The sequence below is a fragment of the Nothobranchius furzeri genome, chromosome 12, assembly GCF_043380555.1.
Source record: "Nothobranchius furzeri strain GRZ-AD chromosome 12, NfurGRZ-RIMD1, whole genome shotgun sequence".
Classification (NCBI taxonomy): Eukaryota; Metazoa; Chordata; class Actinopteri; order Cyprinodontiformes; family Nothobranchiidae; genus Nothobranchius; species Nothobranchius furzeri.
Window position 1 is genome coordinate 66,997,799 of NC_091752.1, and position 17,724 is coordinate 67,015,522.

The 17,724-nt window shown below is 43.6% G+C and overlaps 1 protein-coding gene across 1 annotated transcript; it reads left to right on the forward strand.

Annotated features, from left to right (window-relative positions):
- Window positions 1–84: 84 nt before the first annotated feature.
- Window positions 85–17,721, forward strand: fam234b (family with sequence similarity 234 member B). Its single transcript, XM_015945287.3, has 13 exons — window positions 85–214; window positions 7,869–8,405; window positions 10,169–10,282; window positions 11,911–12,078; window positions 12,156–12,271; window positions 14,138–14,288; window positions 14,391–14,532; window positions 15,618–15,812; window positions 16,305–16,383; window positions 16,466–16,633; window positions 16,718–16,838; window positions 16,915–17,141; window positions 17,208–17,721. The coding sequence occupies exons 1-13, from the start codon at window positions 178–180 to the stop codon at window positions 17,208–17,210; spliced, it is 2,058 nt and encodes a 685-aa protein (XP_015800773.1). The 5' UTR covers window positions 85–177; the 3' UTR covers window positions 17,211–17,721.
- Window positions 17,722–17,724: the final 3 nt, after the last annotated feature.

Consider the following 17,724-nt stretch of genomic DNA (forward strand, 5'->3'; position numbering starts at 1 on the left):
ATTTAGTTTAAAGAATTTACATTAGCTTGTTGATGTCACTCTAGATAGGTATTATTATCGTAGTATTTTGGAAGCTGTGATGTAAACAAACTCAAACTCCCAGAATGCATTTGGGCAGAGTTAGCTAGGGAGCTGTTTCTTCTCAGTCTCTCAGTCGGTGTCCCTCGCACGGGAGAAATGGCTGCGGCTCTGTCCCGTGCCCTCAAACTGCCCGGTAAGATGCGCCACACCGGTTCCTCCTCCTCAGACAAACAGAACAAATCGAACCTGTCATTTTTAAACCATCGACGCTTTTCGGTTATCTTTTTTTCAGGTGTCGGCATGGCGCATGCGACCCATTCATTTCATTCATTATGTCAGCCGTTTCAGATTAACGTGTGTTAAAGTGTTATATAATCTGGATATTAAAATGCGTGAATGCAACCAGCGGGTTTTAATGCCAGCTAATGTTTATCCAACGCAGATGATGATGATGCGCATAAAAACCGCATTCCATTTTTTTCCCTGCTAGACCTGTCCGCTCAGAAATAGTCATTTATTTACGAAGGAAAAAGGTTTTAAAAATAAATTCACCGAGGTTTTTGGGATATGGCTGCTATCTACAACAGTATTATTATTATTATTATTATTATTATGTGGTTACAACCAGGGGGGCTGCCAGAGATTTTGGGCCCCATGAAAAAATATCAAGTTGGGCCCCCTGGACTGATTTAATAGTACTTTAATTAATTATTTATGTAGATTAAGTTTTTACAAATCAAGTTTTTTAGTGCATATAGTTTTTTTTTAATTGTGACTCTGCCCAAGGACTAACAACATATTTTCTGCAAAGTAGAGCGCATGTTAACACATGAAATGTGACTACGTATAATAAATAAATAACAGTGTAAACAAAAACGACTTCATAGAAAAAGGAAAAGAAATCACAGGCTGCATACCATTCTGCTAAGATCTACCTGCATGCATGAGTGGAATGCGGCCCTCATGAATAGACCTGGGCGTCTGCTATGAATATATGTAATCTAATTACTTTTACAATGAAATGGGTCATCTCTATAGTCCCTTTGTAGAACGCTACCTAAACTAAAACCAACTCTTCGATGTTCATCACGCGGATGTGTCACAGCCCATTTTTAGCTTTATTAAAGACCAAGTCACCCCCTACCTGAGTATAACTCCACTCCCACTTCCTGTTTGAAAAATGCAACAAATGCTGCAGACCGAGAGGGCAGAGCTGCTAACAAATACACACAGGCTCACAACGACATAATGACCCACCAGAAGAGTGAGATGCTTCGCTAATAACAAACCCTGGATCGCCAGTGAGCTGAAGAATCTGCTAAATGAGAAAAAAAGAGCCTTCAAGGAGGGAGACAGGGAATTATTGAGGAGTATACAGAAGCATCTGAAGATCAAGATCAGAGACAGCAAGGAGGCATACAGGAAGAAGCTGGAGAACAACCTACAGAGGAACAATATCAGAGATGTCTGGTCAGGGATGAAGAAGATCACAGGCTTCAACCAGAGGAAGGATTGCAGAGATGGCAGCCTGGACACAGCCAATGAACTGAACAAGTTCTTCAATAGGTTCAGTTCAGGAACAAACCCAGCATCCCCCTCGCCTGTCCCCAGCCAATCAGACATCCCATCCTCCTCTGATCAACATTTTCCTGTCACACGCCAGCTCTTTTGTCCTCTAACGCAGTCATGGACTCTTCTGGTTCTATAAATCTGTCTTCAACCAAGCCAGGAGATGCTGCTGCCCCATTTACCTCCCCCTCCCACCTATCTTTCTCTAGAAGTCAGGTGAAGAGGCAGGTGGAGAGACTGAACAGGAACAAGGCTGCAGGTCCAGATGGTGTCAGCCCCAGAGTACTGAAGGCCTGTGCCGAGCAGCTCTGTGGGATTCTGCAGCACCTCTTCAACCTCAGCCTGGCCCAGGAGAAGGTTCCAGTCCTGTGGAAGACATCCTGCCTTGTTCCAGTTCCAAAGAAAACTCGCCCATCAGTCAATGACGACTACAGACCGGTTGCCCTCACATCCCACATCATGAAGGTCCTGGAGAGACTCCTGTTGGTAGGACATATCAGGACCTGCTGCAATTTGCTAATGGCCATGGAGTTGGAGTTGAAGATGCCATCATCCAGCTGCTTCAACCAACCCACTGTCATCTGGACAAAGCAGGCAGCACTCTCAGGGTCATTTCTCCAGTGCATTTAACACAATCCAGCCTGATGTACTTTGCCGGAAACTCCAGAAGACACAGGTGGGGGCCTCAACTATCGCCTGGATTAAAGACTACCTGACAAACAGACAGCAGTTTGTGAGGCTGAAGAACTGCACATCAAACCAGGCGATCAGTAACATTGGAGCACCACAGGGGACTGTACTCTCACCACTCCTTTTCACCCTGTACACCTCAGACTTCCAGTACAAATCAGAGACCTGTCATCTACAGAAATACTCAGATGACTCTGCAGTCGTCGGGTGTATCAGAGATGGACAGCAAGCTGAGTACAGAGAGCTGGTGGAGCACTTTGTGGCATGGTGTGGAAACAATCATCTGACCTTGAACGTGAACAAAACAAAGGAGACGATTTTAGACTTCAGAAGAAACAGGGTGGAGTCAAACACTGTTTCCATCATGGGAGAAGAAGTGGAGGTGGTTGAGGAATACAAATACCTTGGAGTTCACCTGGACTACAGACTGGACTGGAGAAAGAACAGCGAAGCTGTTTACAAGAAGGGACACAGCAGACTGCACTTCTTGAGGACGCTTAGGTCCTTCAGTGTCTGTAGCAAGATGCTGCAGATCTTCTACAAGTCTGTTGTTGAGAGTGTAATCTCTTCAGCCATCGTCTGTTGGGGTAGCAGCATCAGAAGCAGGGACCTGAAAAGGCTCAACAGCCTGATAAAAAAGGCTGGTTCTGTTCTGGGGACGACTGTGGAACCGCTGGAGGAGAAAATGCAAAGAAGGATTCTCCAGAGAATCAAGAAAATGATGGACAACCCTGAGCATTCTCTTCACAAGACTGTCCGACAACGGAAGAGTGTCTTCAGTCAGAGGCTTCTTCAGTTTGGCTGCAACACTGACCGCTACTGGAGATCCTTCCTGCCAACAGCCATTGTAATATACAACAACTCTTTGATGACTGGATTATTATTATTATTCTGAGCTACTACAGCAATCAGTTTCCCTCTGGGATTAATAAAGTATTTTTGAATTGAATTGAATTGAATTTGAATTGTGACATCATATGGTACCAGCTAACGTTCTAGGGTACCTCTTAGCCAATAGCGAAGGCAGATTTAAATTCAAATGCAGTGCAGAGTTTTTACCTGACGACGGCACAACACTGACAGTTTTAGGCAGGAATTTTAAATTTTTAACTAAAATGCACTAAAGTGCAAAACTATTGACTACACGTGTCTGCAGCACGATTAGACACACATTTATATAGTTTATCAGAAAAAAAAGTTTAATTTGGGGGTGACTTGCTCTTTAAACACCAAACAAGACCGTGTTTAGGACACCAAAGGTACTTTAAGATTTGAAACTAACCTTCTGAAATGGAATTATGATGCCTGAATGTTTCTGATGGACTGTGTTGTTAGTTTACCTGCCCACCGTCGCACCCGTTACTTCTGGAAATAAGGCATGGACCAGAGTTAAACCTAAAGAGGGACTAGGCGGTTTTGGCTTGCTTTTAGCACCCCCCTAGTGTCTGTTTAGTAGAAACAAAATTAAAACTTCTCACTGTGCGTCTGTCTTTTTAACACCTTAATCCAGGGGTATTCAATTCCAGGCCTGGTATCCAGCACGTTTTAGTGGTTTCTCTGCTCCAATTTACTTCATTCAGTGGTTGAATCACCTGTGCAGCAGCTCATCAGGCTCTGCAGAAGCCTGTTAATCACCTGCTGATTGCTTCAACATACCTTGTTTCAGAGTTAAAATTAAAACATGCTGGAGACCGTCCCTCCAGGACCGGGATTGCATACCCCTGTCTTAATCTAACAGCTGAAACGTCTCCTCAGCTTTCCTTAGTGTCTACAGGAGTGATTCATCACTGAATCAAACAAATCAGCTGTGATCACGATCTAAAACATGCAGGAAATGTGCTGGAAGCAGACTGCAGAGCTAGCATGTCAGCTCCGCTTTAAAAAGTCCACATAGGGCGATGAGTCCAGCAGGGGCCAAACTGGTAACTCTGGAGTTGTAAGTGCGACATTGTGGCCACAGAGGGCGGTGGGGTCAGAGTGACATTTCATTAAGTAAGTAAATTTTATTTCTATAGCACTTATCACAGACATAGAATCACAAAGTGCTTCACATAGATCAAAACAAAATAAAACAAAGTCATAAAATCATGATGATCTCAAAAGATCCTTCTTCCGGCTCTCGGAGGGTGCAGACGCTTTTTTCCTCCTCTCTTCCATATCTTATCCTCAAGGCCCTTTGTCTGTCTGTGTGTGCTGGGTGCACGGCTGCTTCTGCATGTTTTCTAGAAACTGGAAACTGAAATCACTAAAATGGACGTCGTCAGTTGGTCTCTCAACGCAATTGATAAAATTTTTGCAACGATGAGAACGGGAGAAGGGGCTCCCGGATGCCCCTCCGGGACAGACCCAGTTGGACACATCATGGACTCCTGGGAACAGTGGAACTTGATTTGTTTATCTCAGCTGTCTGTGGAGGACTCTGAAGATGTGTGGATATTCGTGGTGTTGGTGTCATGTTTCCTGCTCAATGGCCTTGGAGGCTTCCAGGCTTACCGGAAAATTAACGAGCTGTCGAGGAATATTGGCGTGATCCTGGAGCTCAGAGATGGATTGCACCGCGCTGTGAATTCACAGACTCAAATAATTGTCGAGATGAATCGTAAGCTTGGAACTTTGGCCGAGAATCATTCTTTGGCACAAAAGATGGATGCCATCAAGGAGAGAGTGGACGAATCAGCACGGATTGGGATAAATTAACGTCCATTATTGGGATTCTGAGAGGTTGAGGACCAAGGAACTTTAAGACAGAGAGGAAATTATCTCTGTCTGGCCCGAAAACAATTTCTAATCGGAATCTGGCGCCCTTGAGCCTGCAAGGCTACAACGAAAACTCCCCCCTCAGAAGATATGTGGAATGTGCCGTCGCTATGGCAACTCAACTCTGTCTCCTATCCCAGCCTGGGCGGGACTGCGGGAAGGCTGCCGAATCGTTCCAGGGTCACTCCAACCCTCAATGCTCCTCCTCCTGTCCAGACTGAGGTGACATGCGCTGCTTGTAGTGGCTGCAGGAACCGAAGTGTGGATAGTCCCAAACCCACCACCCCACCTAGTGGCAGCTGGCGAAAATAAAGCCAATTCTTTCACGGCAGCACATCGAGACAGTGATCCACGCCTTTGTAACCACTCGGCTGGATTACTGTAACGCACTCAATATTGGGGTCAGTGCCTCTCATATTAGTCATCTACAGAGGGTGCACAATGCCGCAGCCCGTCTTTTAAGTAAATAAGTAAGTAAAAGTTTATTTATATAGCGCCTTTCACAGATATAAATCACAAAGCGCTGTAACAAGATGGGAGTAACTGGCACTCCAAAGTTCGAGCACATTTCCCCTGTTTTAGCTTCACTTCACTGGCTGCCCATTTCTTTTAGGATTCATTTTAAAATTCTTTTGTTTGCTTTTAAATGTCTCCATGGCCTTGCACCTTCATATCTCTCTGTCCTGTTACAGCCTTACACACCCTCCCGCTCTCTCAGGTCAGCTGATCAGCTGCTCCTGAATGTACCCAGGACTGGGCGCCTTTGCTGTAGCAGCTCCTAAACTGTGGAATGAGCTTCCTTTAGAGATAAGACAGGCCAGTTCCTTACCTGTTTTTAAGTCTCTCTTGAAAACACACCTTTTTACCCTTGCTTTTGACACCATGTGAGATGTCGGTTACTTTTTTTTTTAGTTTTGACTTATTTTAGCTGTTTTTGTGTGTTTCAATGCTGTTTTTATCTAGTTTTTATTCTTATTATTGGGCTGTTTTAATTTTATGTCTCCTGTGTTTTATTTATTTCTCTTTGCTGCTTTCTGTTTATTCTATTGTTTTAATGTGTTTTCTGTACAGCACTTTGTTCCTGTGCTGGGTGTTTTAAAGTGCTTTATAAATAAATGAACTGAACTGAACTGAACTAGTGGACACTTATGTTGTGTTGTCTGATGTCTGTTGCATTTCTGTCTGAGGTGTTTTTTTTTTGCAGAGCAAAGCTGCCCTCCCGGTGGAGGGTAACTCTGAAGTGCCTTTTTTCCCCTCCACCTTAACCAATCCTCATGTAACCCTCTGATCTCTATTAAGGTAGCGCGACTCAGGGTTGCAAATGACCACAGTCACCAATTCTTGTCATGTGTCTTGCCCATGTATGTCTGATCTCTGAATTGTGTGTACTGAAACTCTAATTTCCCTCTGGGATTAATAAAGTATCTTTGATTTGATTTGACAACAGAAACAATAAAGTCTTAAAATTATAAAATTTCATAAACAGATGAAAGATTAAAAATTTGAGTTAAAAGTAAGAAAATAAAAGATTTAGGTAAAAGCAGCTTTAAATAAAAGGGTCTTCAGCTGTTTTTTAAAAGTGTCCAGACTGTCAACGCTGCGTAAGGATAAAGGAAGATCATTCCAGAGTCGGGGTGCAACAGTCTGGAAGGAGCGATCACCTCGACTTTTATATCTGGTCTTTGGAACTTCTAGAGGGTTCTGGAGTGTGGACCTGAGGGCTCAGGTTGGAGCAAAAGGCTTTAACAGTTCAGTAATGTAGGGAGGAGCTTGACCACGTAGAGCCCTGAAAGTTCTAGTCAGGATTCTAAAATGAACTCTAAAGTTAACGGGTAACCAATGCAGAGACATCAGAATAGGAGTGATGTGTGCTCTTCTGTTTGCTCCATTTAGGAGCCTCGCTGCAGAGTTCTGAACCAACTGAAGGCGGTCAAGGGCTTTCTTGTTAAAACATGTGAAGAGTGTGTTACAGTAATCTAGACGGGAGGAGATAAAGTCATGGAGAACCATTTCAAGTTCATGTTTTAAAACTAACCTTCTCAGTTTGGAGATATTTCTTAAGTGATAAAAACAGTTTTGGATCAACGTTTTTGAGTGACCTTCAAGAGACATCGATTGGTCAAAAATAACACCCAAGTTCCTCGAGTTGACTTGACAGCAGAGGATAAATGACCAAGTTTTAGACTAATCAGGGGAACCATGCTCTCAGGGGCAATAACCAGACAATCAGTCTTTTCAGAGTTTAACTGGAGGAAGTTACAGTATCTTCTAGCCAGCTGGTGATAGCTGATAGACACTCTAGTAATTCAGATAGTTTGTAGAACTCAGAATCCTTAAAGGAGCAGTACAGCTGAATGTCATCTGCATATAGGTGATATGAGACGTTATGAAAAGAATCAAGTATCTGTCCAAGAGGGTGTATGCACAGCCTAAACAACAGTGGACCCAAAACAGAGCCTTGGGGTACCCCACAGAACTGATAGGTAGAATCTGACATGATCTGGTTTCTACAGACACTGTAACTTCTGTTAGAAAGGTACGATCTAAAGCAGTCTAGAACAGTTTCAGAGATCCCCACCGAGTCACCAAGTCTGTTAATTAAGGTGTTGTGATCAACAGTGTCAAAAGCTGCAGAAAGATCTAACAATACTAACACTGTGAACTCCCCGTGAATTAACCCTGTAAAGGGTCATTTTTGCACAAGAAAATGATTAAAATACATAAAAAAAGTTGCATAGTATGGCTTTAAAATGCATCCTGACAAGCTGTGTGTGTGTGTGTGTGTGTGTGTGTGTGTGTGTGTGTGTGTGTGTGTGTGTGTGTGTGTGTAGGAAAGAAGGGCTCAGATCTCGGGGAATACGACCCTCTTACCCAGGCGGACAGCGATGAGAGCGAGGAGGACGACCTCGTCCTCAACTACCCCAGGAACGGCCTGGGCAGGGACAGCTGCCTGGGCTCGGGCTCCATCAAGCTACATAAATCTGAAAGGCTGGTGGGTGAGGCACGGGATGACGATGAGGAAGAAGATGACGATGATGAGTGGATGCAGCGGCTCCCCGGCAAATCCAGGCGGGACAGGGGGGAGCCGAAAGATGGCCAGCTCTGGAGCCACAGGGACTTAAGCAGAGAGAGGATGGGGGAGGAACTAAGGGGTGCTGGGACATCAGGGGGTGCTGGGCTGGGGGTTCACAACGCTGATGCAGAGAAGAAGAGGATAAGAGCGAGGAACGTGGTGCGGAGTATGTTTTTCCTGGTGCCTCTTGCCTGCGCCACCCTGCTGGTGCTGATGTGTGCATTCCTGATTCCTTGTCAAAAGGCAGAGCTGGAAAAGAAGTTGCAGTGGGAGAAAGCTCTGGGAGACGCAGCAGGTAAACAGTCACAAGTCTGATACAGCAGGCCTGCATATGCAAATCACCAAGGAGTCCAATAAATCACACGCCCAGAGGCAGAAGACCATGAAGACTCCGTACTGACATGGATTTACCTAAACGGGCATCGTAGTCCTGATATTTAATAAATGTTACACATATATTCAGATCAGATGCATAAATACTCATTAAGTGCCTACACTGTGTACATGTACATAAGAAGGAAGCTAGAAAACAATAATCGTCTCAAAGAGAAGCCATGTTGTCTAGACGACGACAGGGGCGTGTCCAGGGTAGGGGTTGTATGAACTAGTCGACTAGTCGACTTCACGGCTCTGTAGTGACTTTTTATGCCTGTCATCGACTAGTCGCTGTCACGTGATAATGACTGACAAGATGCAGTCCTCGGAAAAGACAGGAGGTGATGAGCCCCTGCGTCGGGAGGCGGAGGCGACGCGCTGTCGGTACTGACACCGGCGGTAAAACGGACATTTAACCAAACTGTTGACCTTTACCCTCTTGCAATTTTACCTTCCCCTCACCCCCGTCCTAATCTTAACCAGTTTGTGCATGCAAAGCTCTGATCGCTGACGCGCTCCAGACATCTGCGTCACCGCCAAATCAGGTGTCACCACCTCAAAAACAAATTAAACACGCGATCGTTCATGTCGGCTCATTTCCTTTAATGTTTTCTGTCTGTTATTTGTGCCTGATGCGTTTCGCTGCTGCGGAGCGAGGCGCATCACCAGTTTTGTTCTGTGGTGACGCACCCCCAAAATTCCACTATCTCCGCTCCGCTCCGGCACGAACTCCGCAGCAAAAACGGTCCCGTTGTAGTCGGCCGGCGAGCAGCGGCACTCCGCTGTTTTTGCGGTCGGTAGATCTTTCAGAACTGCAGTTCAAAGGTAACTCATAAGGTGAATATATATGAACCCAGGTAGCAGTTTTTCTTTAGGATTGAGAGGAGATGCAGGAAGATAATAAACAGAAAGGACAGAAAAATAGTCAAATAAAAACAAGCTAGTTTTTGTACCTGGTGGTTGCAACAAACAGACACCACTGAAGGTAATCAGAAGTGAGGAACAGAAAATGAAATAATTATTTTAATGTTTAGAGCAGCAGGAAAGGCTGCAGGCGCATCAGTGAGTTTGTGGCTGTTGCGCAGGGGGAGGGGGGAGAGGGCTGAAGTAGGATGCAGAAACTACTGTTGTTAAAAGAGATGTGTTAACTTAGAAAATGTGGGCGCAATTTTAATCGTCAAAAACTCCAGCGAAGCTACCCCCCCCCTCCCCCCGGCCGCTTCAGGTGTATGACGTCATCAACGACTAGTCGAAGTCGACTCGATTTTCATTACTTGACTGTCGACTTTTAAAAAAATTAAGTCATGCAACCCCTAGTCCAGGGAGTGGCCTGGGGTAGCTCATGCCACCCTTGGAATCTGATTGGCCACCCCAGGTGTCACCACACTGAATTCCCTTTAAATAGGCTTTTCATTGTCCACAAAATGCTTGAGGTAAGACAAAAAAGCATAACCACTGGTGCCACATATGCACAAAGTAGTGCCTCACATGGGCCACCCCGTTTTAAAAGATCTGGACACGCCACTGGGCGACGGCAGTTCGCCCAATACTCGCTTTTGATTTACTTCATCGTGAAATACCTGCGTTCCTCTGCCTCTGTGTGAAAAAGAAAGGAAAACTAACAAATTACGATAACTCAATAGTGTTGGGTTCATGTTGGATGGGTTCTTCTTTACCGTTCAGATCCGACCCCCCCTGCTTTGGCCCTGTGGGATGTCGATGGGGACGCCATAGAGGACGTGCTGGTGGCTGTTACTGAATGGACCAATGAGACTCACACTGCACAACGGAACAAAAGTACTCCATTTAAAAACTTATCACTGATTTGTTTTTGACCTGTTCTTTCAAAATAAGAGCATTTTAAAACAGGAAGCAAGAGAGGGCACGCCATTTTCCGGTTCTCGTTTTCACACATTTAATAACATTTAAACATTGATGGGATAAAACTAAAATCATAATAATAAAAAGCATGCTTTTGAGGAATGTGATAATCCTGGTAGGATTGCAGGTGTAAGGGCTAATTTCTACTAATAAGTAGTATTTTATGATAATATTTAGCGTTAGATCAGGTTCTGGGCTCAGAATCAGCTGCTTGACTTGTCCCGTCTGCCCTTTTACACAGTCCCAGCCTCACCTTGCAGAGCAGACTAGTTGGCGCAACGGTGCCCTCTAGTGGCTGGTAGATGTAAACATAAACCCAGTGTTGTGCCCGACAAAATTAAAAATTGATTATTTATTTTTTCATATATAGCTTTTAAAGGAAAAACTGTACGTTCATTCTGCACACCTCTAAATGCTCCGTGGTATTATTGCATTAAAATATAGCTTTTTAATAAAATGTTCCATATTCCACCTTTAGCAATGTTCTAACAGCTGTAAATATTTTGTGGGGATAACAAAATATATATATATATATATATATATTAATGAAGTGGTTCTTTCGCATTTGTCTAAAAATCTCCACCAGTAACACGTTTCAAAGCAAAACCAACTATCAGACCATCCGGTTGTTGGTCTCACCAAGACGCCGCACTTCCCCGGGTCACACATTCAGCAACAGAACACCACTGGTGTGAGGGGTTCTCCGCTCAAGTACATCAGAGAAGGAGAAACAGCCAACTGCTACTACTTTAACTTTAGGACAAACTGCCAGATTCCCACAAAGAAACACACCATTTGAAGTCATGGCCAACAAAAGACGTTTGGACCCAGAAAACATTTAGCGCTATCTCGTTTGCTCTGGTAATGTGGGTTTTCGGTTCCGGCAGAAGCATCCCGAGGGGAGGGCGGAGCATCCCATGAGTGTGTTTGCGTTCAAAAGCTAGCTTGTTTGCAGATTTGTTATAACAGCTTTAATGAGAGACAGCTGGTATAGATAAGTAAATCGTTCAGATTGTATTTAGATACACATAATTAGTGTGTTATATTTACTACAATACATTTATATTAAATATATGAACTAGAGCTAGGCAGTTAATAGAAAATGTATCATTATCAAAATTTCTGACTTTTATCGAAATAATTTTTTCCATGTCAGTAAATTTGATAATAAAAAAATGAAAAGATGTGTGTAGGTTGGCAACGTTCATGTCCCTTTAAGAAGCTGTACCACCTTGAGTCACGTAAAAATGTGACTCGACGTAATACCTTGACAGCCCCATCTAGTGGACAAGTTTTGTTTCTGCGCATACCTGTAGTTACCGTCCATTTATCGTTATCGAGTTGAAATCCTCAATAAATCGTGATATTGATTTTAGGCCATATCGCCCAGCCCTAATATGAATATATATTGTAGCTTTATTACTTTTTAGATTTTTTCTCCCTTTATGTCAGGGATGGCGGTACCCTAGTGCCCCCTGTGGACAAGCTGCTACTATTATCATTCTTTTTTTTCCTCAGCTTTGTATTTTAATGTTATATTCCAGATTACAGCATGGTGGCAGTATCTGCTCTCAGTGGTCAGGTGTTGTGGAGGAAAGTCATGCGCGAGTCTGTGACGTACATCCAGTGTGGTTTACGGTACAGCGAGCAGCCCTCGACGGTTTGCCTCCTCATCGCAAAGTCCATCCTCATGGCCATCAACGGCACCACAGGTAACCAACGACCAGAGCGACAATCCACCGGGATTGGATCACAACTCTGAGAGGTTCTCTTTCCCACTCCTTCACAGGAAAGAGACTGTGGATGGTTCAGCTTAAGGACATCGAGTCTCAGGCAGTTTTACTCCCCAACATCGACAGCGACAGAGTCCCAGACCTGCTCATTGCCACTCTGCCTGATGACAAGGTAGAGCGTCGATGTTGAACACACTAATTATAAACGATGCACCGACGTTTCTCAAGTAAAATAAACTGGGCTACATGTTAAGAACTAATCTTTTCATATCTACAGGTCCTTCTAAAAATTTGCATATTGTGATAAAGTTCATTATTGTCTGTAATGTACTGATAAACATTAGACTTTCATATATATTAGATTCATTACACACAACTGACGTAGTTCAAGCCTTTTATTGTTTCTAATATTGATGATTTTGGCGTACAGCTCATGAAAACCCAAAATTCCAATCTCAAAAAATTAGCATATTTCATCTGACCAATAAAAGAAAAGTGTTTTTAATACAAAAAAATCAACCTTCAAATAATTATGTTCAGTTATGCAGTCAATCCTTGGTCGGGAATCCTTTTGCAGAAATGACTGCTTCAATGCGGCGTGGCATGGAGGCAATCAGCCTGTGGCACTGCTGAGGTGTTCTGGAGGCCCAGGATGCTTCGATAGCGGCCTTAAGCTCATCCAGAGTGTTGGGTCTTGCGTCTCTCAACTTTCTCTTCACAATATCCCACAGAGTCTCTCTGGGGTTCAGGTCAGGAGAGTTGGCAGGCTAATTGAGCACAGTAATACCATGGTCAGTAAACCATTTACCAGTGGTTTTGGCACTGTGAGCAGGTGCCAGGTCGTGCTGAAAAATGAAATCTTCATTTCCATAAAGCTTTTCAGCAGATGGAAGCATGAAGTGCTCCAAAATCTCCTGATAGCTAGCTGCGTTGACCCTGCCCTTGATAAAACACAGTGGACCAACACCAGCAGCTGACATGGCACCCCAGACCATCACTGACTGTGGGTACTTGACACTGGACTTCAGGCATTTTGGCATTTCCCTCTGCCCAGTTTTCCTCCAGACTCTGGCACCTTGATTTTCGAATGACATGCAAAATTTGCTTTCATCTGAAAAAAGTACTTTGGACCACTGAGCAACAGTCCAGTGCTGCTTCTCTGTAGCCCAGGTCAGGCGCTTCTGCCGCTGTTTCTGGTTCAAAAGTGGCTTGACCTGGGGAATGCGGCACCTGTAGCCCATTTCCTGCACACGCCTGTACACGGTGGCTCTGGATGTTTCTACTCCAGACTCGGTCCACTGCTTCCGCAGGTCCCCCAAGGTCTGGAATCGGCCCTTCTCCACAATCTTCCTCAGGGCCCGGTCACATCTTCTCGTTGTGCAGCGTTGTCTGCCACACTTTTTCCCACTGAGGTACCTTGATACAGCACTCTGGGAACAGCCTATTGTTCAGAAATTTCTTTCTGGTCTTACCCTCTTGCTTGAGGGTGTCAATGACGGCCTTCTGGACAGCAGTCAGGTCAGCAGTCTTACCCATGATTGCGGTTTTGAGTAATGAACCAGGCTGGGAGTTTTTAAAAGCCTCAGGAATCTTTTGCAGGTGTTTAGAGTTAATTAGTTGATTCAGATGATTAGGTTAATAGCTCGTTTAGAGAACCTTTTCATGATATGCACATTTTTTGAGATAGGAATTTTGGGTTTTCATGAGCTGTACGCCAAAATCATCAATATTAGATACAATAAAAGGCTTGAACTACTTCAGTTGTGTGTAATGAATCTAATATATATGCAAGTCTAACGTTTATCTGTACACTACAGACAATAATGAACTTTATCACAATATGCTAGTTTTTGGAGAAGGACCTGTATATCTGCATTTTCCAGATTAACTCTTGCTTGCTGACCACGTTGCTTTTGCAGCTGCAGGACATACATTTGTTGTTGTTGTTTAACATTTCAGATGCTCTTTACATTTTCTTTCGTTTTCAGGTCTGCGATAAAAGTCGGCAAACCTTTATTTTCCATGTTATGTCCTTTAGTTTATAGATTTGTCGCTGACTTTGATTTCTGGACTGTCTGGCACGGTGCTTGGCCGTCCCGTTCCTTTCAACCTGACAGGACAAGGAAAGCTCATCGGACCTTTGCTGCACGAGACCCAGCAAGGAGCGTTCTACATACTGTTCGGACTAGGTGAAGGCGATCAAATATTACGCCACGCAGAAATCTCAGCTCAAACGTTTGTTTATGAGACGCTACAAAGGTTGAACACGTTATTCGTGTTTTCTCCATCAGGTAACGTCCAGGCCATCTCCCTGCAAGACATCTACTTCCGTGCGTTTGGAGACATGGCCATGACTCAGGCGCTTCGAAGAAAGGACACAATGTGGGAGGGACTCAAGAAAAACAACTTGTCCTCTTTTATACGCATTTACAGGTACGCCTCAGCGAGTCAGGCTCTGGTTTCACAGGACAGAAAGTCTTTATCTGAGAAATACGAAACTAATCCGTCTGTACAAAGGAGATGGAAACCCAGAGGTACGCCAAGGCACGTCTCAGTGGTGATTAAATCTTAAACTAGTTGATTGTCCTATTTGACTCTCTAAAGCTACAATACCTGTTATTTTTGACCAAGGGACTTGAATGCCACTCAAATGAAGAAAAGGAAAAATAATTATGATTTAGGTGTTTTAACAGTTTCATGGTTACCAAAAGTAAAAAAAAAAAAGTGGGGAGTAAAGTTGAAGCAGCAGGAATATATATATATATTTTTGTTTTCCAAAATAAAATCTAAATATTGGGAAAAGAAAGCCTTAACACGGTTTTCTAGGATAAAAGGAAAATCCGGAGAAAAAAAAAGCTGAAATGTAGGAAATAAACAAGGACATGAAAGGAAATGTATGATTCTGCAGGATAACTTTTTTTTTTTTAGAAATTTGTGGGAATTAAACAGAAAAATAGACTTTTTAAGCATTTCTGCTTTAGTCTGAAAATCATATTTCCACTTTATTTGCAAGCATGACTTTAATCTCAAAACTTGAAAATGTTTCCCCATTTTCTTTAAAGAGCAAGTCACCCCCAAATCAACTATTTTTTTCTTATAAACTATATAAATGCGTGTCTAATGGTGCTGCAGACACGTGTAGTCAATAGTTTTGCACTTTAGTGCATTTTAGTTAAAATTTAAATTTTCTGCCTGAAACTGGCAGTGTTGTGCCGTTGTCAGGTAAAAACTCTTCACTGCATTTGAATTTAAATCTGCCACCGCTATTGGCTAAGAGGTATGCTATGATGTAAACTGGTACATTATGATGTCACAATGTCGTGAGTGTGTGTATTTGTTAGTGGCTCCACCCTCTCGGTCTGCTAGGCAACAGCATTTGTTGCATTTTTCAAACATGAAGTGGGAGTGAAGTACGCTTCTTGTAAGGGATGACTTGCTCTTTAACATCAGCAGCTTAATGTGTTGTAGGTATGACTGATGGTCAGAGAGACTGTAGGTAATGCTGCGTTCTCCTTTAGAGGATCTGAGCATGTGGAGTTCTTGCTCCCTCTTGTGGCCAATTGGGGAAACAACCACAACAGCCTGGACACCGTCGCTAACCTGAACTCCACTAGAAGTAACTGGGTGTTGGTTTACGGCGCCAGCACGTTGTCGGTACTCAGACAGAAAGACTTACGGAAGGAATGGACCTTCACCTCGGCCTCCATCCACAGGTACAGCATCAGCTCACTGAGCTAATGAAAGGCTCCAGAGTTACCCCACGTGGCATACTTTATTAAAGGTGCACTATGTAAGAATTTTATAGCGAAACAATCACAAAACTGTCTAATATCTCATGTCAGAAGGAAGGTTATATTGAAATAGATTTGCTTCTCAGCTATCTGGGGTGGTCGTTAATCTTTCTCCTTTCAAAATGGCCAAAGAGGCCCGTGAAATGTATTTATCTACTTACCAACTCACTTTCTATGACTCGTCTTCGCTCGTCATGTAGAACCTTCCGGCGGCAACAGTCTGAAACTCACGGAACGAGAAGGAGAAAGTTTCTCATGTGTTTGAAAAATGGGCTGCAGTACCCAAATTTCACCACAGGATGTCATTATTACATCCCTTTTACATAATGTACCTTTAACAGTTTAAGTAAGAAGTTTAAATAGGTATAAAATAACTTGCATAGTTTTTGTAAATGGAAAATGTTCTTGATGCAGTCAGCCAGCCTTGGGACACTTCAATAAGGACAATGTCCTCGATCTTTTTGTTCAGCATTCAGCAAACGGCATCATGCAGGTATTTCACGCTTCATCAGATTTCTCTTCCTCTGGATTGCTTCTTCATTCGCTGCTACGTAAATGATTGTTTTTTTTCTCAGGCGCAGATAGTCGACGGGTCAAACGGCAGCCTCCTCTGGAGAGCTGATTTTGTTTGTCCCCGTCTGGTTCTGGAAACATCTACGATATTCACCTCAACGGGCCAATCGGCTTTCCTGTTCTGGGCCAGTGAGCCCATTAAAGCCCCGAGGAACGCCACCAAGACGACCGTGAGTTTGCAGTCAAGAGTGTTGGGGCAAAAAAAACGATCTGAGGGGGAAAGTCTCTGACTTTTATGGATGTTGTGTGTTTAGAGGGCGCCCGGCATCGCTGCAGCCAGGCCACTCATCAGAAAGCTCTTCCTGTTGCATCCTGCATTTCCCACGGTTCTCCTGGAGCTCAACAGTACGACAGAGACAGCAGTCACATCTGCAGGTAGTCTGCTCGGTCGAAAACTAATCCGGGTTTAACAAACACAAAATCACACGTAAAAGATGTTTTTTCCTGACAGTGAGTTACCAGGAGCGTCTGAAAGATGCTACCTACATCACCGTGTCATCCCGGCCCACGCCCGACTCTGAGCCTGCCGCCCGGGTGGTCCGGAGCATGAGCCTGAAAGCCGCCGTCAGCCGGGGACAAATCGTCAGGCTGGCGGGGAGCAACAAAGAGGAAGCATCTTCAAAACCCGCAACGTTTGAGCTGAACACCTTCTTCAGACGGCTTTACTTCAAACGCCAGGTATAACAGGTGGAGTCAGCAATTCAAAACCTAACAGTTTGATACTTTTATTATTTTTTTTTTTAGTGAGGAGCACCAACACCACGACCTTCGCACGGGGGGCTGATGGACTAATTGTGAACAAACCTGCACTAAGGAGACACTTCCAGTTCGTTTAAAGCTATTAGAGTCACCGAGCCAGCTTTAATTTCAGTTACATGTGAAAGATTCCTCTTCCTTTCGTTTATTTCTTTGTACTGTGAAATAGCTAATTTAATGACTGAACTGCTGTAGCTAGGATTTATTTCACTGAAGCCGAGTAACTTCTAGTTTGTTTCTGACTGAAAAAGCACAATAATCATGATCAAGTGTATGTGGGTGCTTGCAGTGTTTTATTTCTGCTGGTCACTTGCTGCTAATGGTGTCTCTAATCATCACAAAGATAAATATTGATGGGAGTCTGTATATATTTAATGCTGTACAGTTTTTATGATCTTTCTGTTGAACTTGTTTTTTTAAGCGTACGGTGGATTTTAGTTGTAATATATTCTGAATGTAACGTGGGATTTCACCTAATGCAAGTAAACAGTCCAAAACCGTGCCT